Raw genomic sequence first — 6360 nt, 5'->3', positions numbered from 1 at the left:
CAAATTCCCGACCTGCCCATTTCATGCCAGAAACTCAGAAATCTGGAAGAGTTTCCAAAATATAAATATTTCACTCTGCCTGTAAGTACCCTCCATGTGTCGCAAGCCCATGAAGAAGCCCAAGGTAGCCATCCAATCCTTGATATGGAGAGGCCAACAGCCCCTGTTCCCAGGGCTAGTGGTAGAATACGTAAAACTGGGACCTGGGAATTAGAGCACGAGGACAGAGACCCATGAGAATTTCAGGAAGATGGAGCCACCCCACTGAACACCGGGCAGTGTTCATCTCCGTGTGTATATGACAAACCACCACATGGACACAGAGCACTCTGAAGTAGGCTTTCTGTTCTCACACAGTAGTTACGAGCCCCTTCCCTCCCTGGGCCCCGTGCTGGCAGACAAGAGAGCACAGCAGTGCAGGGGGGAAGAGCAGCTCTGTCCTCAGTCCTGGATCCGTGGTCAGGAGGAGCCCGTGAAGGTAGTCCCAGCTCCTCAATTGTAAAACAGGCTTAGGTAGGCCACACGGTTCCGGTGCTTTCTGAAGTCCTTGTCGGTGGCCAGCTGCAACGAGGGAATGTTGTCTAGGGCAATATTCTAATGAGAATCCTCCACTTCCTGTCCTCCTGGCTGTGCAAATTAGAAGTGCACATCACCGCTGTCGTGGCCCAGCTGAAGCCCACCCCATAGGAGCCTAGTCTTAGGATTCTGTCAACGTTTGCATGTAGAGCTACTCTCTGTCATCTTACTCTTGTGTCATGCTAGGACTTGGTAAATCTCCAAGTATAACTGGTAAACTTCTCAAAACCAAAGATGCGTGTTTGATTCCCAACTGTTACTCATAGGTCTAGCACGATGATGTTGATACATGAGACATTTAACAAAGAGCTGTAGAATTAATCCAAGGTTTCTCTTAAAAAACAGAACTTCTGGAATTATGATCGCTCACATGGATTGAGCATTTATTGTGTTGTAGGTACTATGTGAAATTCTATATTAGCTTGATCTTTAAAACCTTATTAGATTGAATCTATTATTATATCCATTTTAAAGAAAGGAAAACTGAGGCTTAGAAAAATTGCCTGAGATCACACAACCAGTAATATGGGAGCTAGTATTTGAACCCAGGCAGTCTATCCCCTGGATCCATTTTCTTACCAGAACGCTCTACAGCACCCTGATGATCTAATACTCTGGTGGTATATGCAAGGAGCACTGGCTTAGGAGTCACAAGACCTAGATTCAAGCTGTCAACTTGCATAAGTTACTTAATCCATCAGAGCCTTGTTTTCCCCCTCTATCACCAAGGTGATAGAGTGTCCTGTTCCTGCACCAGAAGATGAATGGAGGATTAAGTAAGAAAATGTGACTTTTGTCGGTCATACCCATCTTTAAAAATCTAACAAAACTGTGCAACTCTCCAAAAAGATTCTCATATGCATATCTGCACAAACTGTGCATACATATACTGTCAGGGGAACAAGGACTCCCTGAAACTCATTCAGACACTCCTGGATATGAACCCTTGATACATATGAAAGTACCAGATAGAGGGCTCTACACAAGTCCTGTCTTTTTACCTCAGCTTTTAGGGTTCTCTTCTGTAGACATGGAATCTGAGCCCAGTCTGGAGATCCAAATTTCATTGGCCAGGTGATTTTGGGGGGTGGCTTCATCTCCGGGTTGTATGTACCAGGGCTAGAAACAAAAATACAAAGCATCACGTGTAATGACTTGGTGACCACACACAAACTCCATCAGTACCACAGCTATCCCTGAACTTGGCCTAATTCCTTGAAAAAAGGCAACAGCCCAATTAGCTTTTTAATGTGGGGCAAATGTGGGGTTCCCTTGCCTTAATGTATTTCTGATTGGCTGTGAGTGTTAAAGCTATCTAGTCTAGGGGGCACCTGGGTGGCTCAGTCAGTTAAGTATCTGCCTTCGGCTCAGGTCATGGTCCCAGGTCCTGGGATTGAGCCCAGCATTGGGGTCCCTGCTCAGTGGGAGTCTGCTTCTCCCTCTCCCTCTCCTGCTCCCCCTGCTTGTGCTCTCTCTCTCTCTCAAATAAATAAAATCTTTAAAAAAAAGACATCTAGTCTTGACATTCCTGTTAGGATTAAAATCGACTCTAGTTTGAAAAATATTTCTGCAACCTGGTATCCTTGTCTGAGAGACCAAAAGATCCCAGGAGTGGTGGGTGAGAAAAGAGCCTCCCACAGTCATGAATAAGTACTGCCTGTGATTTGAAACTGGGAGTAAAATAGTAATGATAATTCAATCAGCAATCGCAGGACCAGAAGGCAGAATCAGTTAAAGTTAGACTGATGTGGCATTGTATTATAATTGCCTTTGTTCATAATATTTGGTCTTCAGTGTAGACTCTGCTGTGTTGGATATAAGACTTAGAATGGACACGGAGACCAAGCTTCAACACTTCCACTTCCTTAAAGCAGCCATGAGAAAGCTGCACTCACTCCCTGATCCTTGGATTTCTCATGAGCAAAACAAAGATGACCCTTTGCCCCGCAGGTCCATGTTGAATGGCTTCCTGAAGCACTCAGTCTACAAGGGCCACGTGCTCTGCCCCAGCCCTCCTCCTCTGTTTTCAGTTCCTCCTTGCTCTCCACACTCTAGCCACACCAGCCTCCTCCTTGTTCCTCCCACCAGTCCCTCCCCAGCTTACAGCCTTTGAACTTGCAGCTCCTCTTCCCTGGGAGCCCTGGCCCCAGATCTTCACAGGGCTGGCTCAGTCTTGTCATTCAGACTTCAGATCCAGTGCCATTTCCCCTAAAGACCTTTCTGGATATCCTTGCCAAATTAGTTCCATCCATCCCATCACCACCACCCTGATCACTGTCTTCACAGCACTGAAGTGTGCCTGTGGCAGTCCTAGCTCATGGCTACTGTCTTGCCATAATTAGTAAACTCACTCTGAGAAGTGGCACTGTCTGACTGCGAAATTATATGGTAACCGTCCTTATTACCACTGATTTCTTTCTTTCTTTCTTTCTTTCTTTCTTTCTTTCTTTCTTTCTTTCGTGTGTGTGTATGTGTGTATTTGCTTCTCATCTGTCTGGATTCAAGAGTGTACGTTCCAAGGAAATGAGGAGCCTTGTGTAATGGGTTTAATGCAAAATCTCTGGATGCCTTGAAAGTGCCTGGCACATTGATAACTATTGATTGAATGAACCCCTATGACTTAGAATTCTATAATGCCAGAGATGTGGAAGGTCAGCGGTTGGCTCTTTAAAGATGGCTCTTTAAAGATTTATTTAGGTGGCATGGTCTGGATGGAACCCCTCCTTTGTACATCCTTTCCTATTGCTGTTTGATGAAGTGCTCCGGAAGAGGGGAGACATACCCAGGATAATAAGTGTCCTTTGAGTATGTCCTAAATCGAGGCAACAAGGCATTAAATGGAGCAAAATTTTGTTTGTGTATTTGCTCCTGAGGATTTGCAGCCTGGTACATGCCTGGGTAAAGCATCATGTCCTGTTTGTCAGAAAAAGATAAACATGTTAGAGGGTGATATATATACCTATAAAACCTCTAATTAAAGAAAACAGACTCATCCCCTTTCTGCGTATGTATCAGCTGTAGTTTCACCACCCCAGCTACAGATACAAGGCTACAGTAGGGAGAAAACCAAGATAAGCGTGGGGTTCAGCTATCTCGGGGCACATATGCTGAGGCTGGAGAAAGAGATCTGCAGGAAGTAAAGGACCAAGGTGACCTGTTGCACCTGCTGCCCCCACCATCCCACCCAGAGAGTTTTTAGAGCCAGTATCCCTCTCTTTGAGCTCAAGTGTCAGAAAAATACCCAACAACAGGGGCGCCTGGGTGGCGCAGTCGTTAAGCGTCTGCCTTCGGCTCAGGGTGTGATCCCGGCATTAACTGCTATGAGCCTGCTTCTTCCTCTCCCACTCCCCTGCTGTGTTCCCTCTCTCACTGGCTGTCTCTATCTCTGTCAAATAAATAAATAAAATCTTTAAAAAAAAATACCCAACAACAGAATAGGATCCTATACTGAAGACTTTTAGACATGAAATCCAATCACATAAAAGGGTTCAAAAATAGCAATTTGTTTTTTAAGCGGCAAGATAATAAGATACAGACACAAAGCTTTGGTACTTAATGTCACCTGTGTCGGCCCTGAAGCTGGGTCTTGATACCATTTCTTTTAAGAATTGTTTTCCACTCCCCCGGGACGCTCACACCCATTTGAGATACTAACACCCAAGCTTTTCAGATAGACTTCTTCATAGCTTTTGTCTAAATATTTTTCTTGAATTTCAGGGCACATTTTCTGGTAACTTCCCACTCTCCCCGCTTTGCTCCCCGATGCAAATACACGCAGCAACACGGATCACACTAAAATCTAAGCACATTCAAGCCGTTTCTAACCTTGTTGATTGCCTTAAACCTCTCAGCTGTTCTGGCACCAAAAGTGTATCCTTTTCTACTGGTCGGGATCTTAGAGAGGTTGTACGCCAATCCATATACCTTCAGGTAATATATAAAAAGAAAGAAAGAAAATACACAGAATATTATAGTCATCAAAACAGGCCAAACTCAAAATGTTCTTATCTGAATCTTCTGCAGAAGTTGCTCCCTCTTTTTTTGACTCCTCTGAGTGAAGACTGAGTAGAAACAATTATATAAGCAAGGCAGGTATACCGGTCTGTAAAGAAATGTGGCTGGCTCGTAGAGTAAATGACATTCCTGTGCATTCCAGTGAATCCAGTCCTCTAAGCCCCACAGAGCTGAATTTGCTGTAAGGCCACCCTCAGTCTGGTGACATTTCATAAACGAATGTAGCAGCACAGCCACATTCCCAGTTTGGACTAACGGGAGGTATTGGTTCGGAGGCTTTTGAAGGTGGGACTGGAGTGGGGACTATATAGTGGACTGTATGAAGAAAGGCTTGCGTTTAGTGGGTGTTGGAAATGGGGAGCAAGGGTCCTTTAATTTCCTACATTGGACCTGACAGCTGGCTGCAGAGGACCAGGGCACTTCTCATGTCGCCACCCCAAAGATCACAAATCCCGTCGAATTTTTCTTCCATGGAACCTGGGTATTCGCAGATAGTCAGGGAACTGAGACCCACCCAAGGGAAGGTGAATACTCACATCTTCTGCTATGTAACATCCAGGCCCTCTGTGGGGCGCTCCTCGAAGAGGGAGAAACTTGTGTCCCAACAAGTTTGGGGGGGTGATAGTGAGGAAAGAGCTTCCTCTGTTGACGTGTACCAAAAGGGTAGTTAACCAGCGACTCTGAAGATCAAGAAAGAGCAGAAACTCCACATGAGGAAGGCCCCTGGGTCTAAGGGAGCGCTCTGGGGCCGCGTAGGTTGTGGGGAGGCCGAGACGGGACAGAGCCCGATCGAGAACAAATACCAGACCGAACCCCGTGGAAGGCACGGACCGCATCCCCTCGCCCGCCAGCCTCCCCACTCTTCCTGCGACCCTCTACCCTGGATTCCTCTATCCCAGCCCCGCGCACCCGCTTTGCCGAAGCACATCGCGCGCGTGGCCGGGCTAGCAGTTGTGTACCGCGTTGCTAAGGGAACGCAGGGGCACGCAAGGGGAGTGGCTACGCGTGCGCCTGCGCAGCGGGGCGGCACTCCCGCCCTCCCGGGTCCCAGGCGGAGAGCAGTGTGAACTCTGTGGAGGAGTGCAGGTGGGAGGTTTGCTGTTCTTGTGGCTGCAGCGTTTGCGCGGGTGAGGGATTGAGCAGAAGGGCTTTGGAAGTTGGGCCACCGGGAATGTGCTGCTGAAGAGGGAGGGAGACTAGGTTCAGAATGCCCCGAAATCTGGACTGCCGGGATCGGGGACCTAGGAAAACGCAGCCCCTGCAGTGACGGAGGGTGGGGTGGGCTCCCAGGACACCGCCTACAGCAGGGGAATTGGGGGCTGAATGGAGCATAGCCTAGGCAGTTCCCTATTAGGCCCCTCTTAGACCCATTTTTCTGCAGGTTGCCCCCTTCTGCCTCTAAACGTGGCACGCACGACGCTTTTTTTTTTTTTTTTAATTAATTAATTAATTTATTTGACAGAGAGAGAGAGCGCGCGCACAAGCAGGGGGAGGGAGAAGCAGGCTCACGGAGCAGGGAGTCCGATGTGGGACTCAATCCCAGGACCCTGGGATAATGACCTGAGCAGAAGGCCTAACGACTGACTCACCCAGGGGCCCACGCAGGGACTTTAAAAGGGTTGGAAGCCTTGAGTGAGCAGAGACTGCAGCGGAATCACAAAAGTGCTTAATAATTGTAAAATCTCGGGCAGTCACTTAAATGTTTAAGTCCCAGTTTCCTCATCTCCAAATTGGGAATAAAAATTCCACTTTATTGGCTAAGGGCAGGAC

At 47.3% G+C, this 6360-nt stretch overlaps 1 protein-coding gene across 1 annotated transcript; it reads right to left on the bottom strand.

The window, feature by feature from the left end:
- Positions 1-325: 325 nt before the first annotated feature.
- On the bottom strand, positions 326-5270 carry CIMAP3 (ciliary microtubule associated protein 3). Its single transcript, XM_045801344.2, has 5 exons — positions 5127-5270; positions 4402-4500; positions 3359-3489; positions 1578-1695; positions 326-561 (listed from the first exon to the last, which is right to left on the bottom strand). The coding sequence occupies exons 3-5, from the start codon at positions 3484-3486 to the stop codon at positions 493-495; spliced, it is 315 nt and encodes a 104-aa protein (XP_045657300.2). The 5' UTR covers positions 3487-3489; positions 4402-4500; positions 5127-5270; the 3' UTR covers positions 326-492.
- Between the last annotated feature and the right edge of the window lie 1090 nt (positions 5271-6360).

This window comes from Ursus americanus, chromosome 12, assembly GCF_024610735.1.
Source record: "Ursus americanus isolate L20-20 chromosome 12, mUrsAme1.1.p, whole genome shotgun sequence".
NCBI classification, from domain to species: domain Eukaryota; kingdom Metazoa; phylum Chordata; class Mammalia; order Carnivora; family Ursidae; genus Ursus; species Ursus americanus.
The sequence above is the reverse complement of the archived record's forward strand: the minus strand, read 5'-3'. Positions and strand labels throughout refer to the sequence as shown.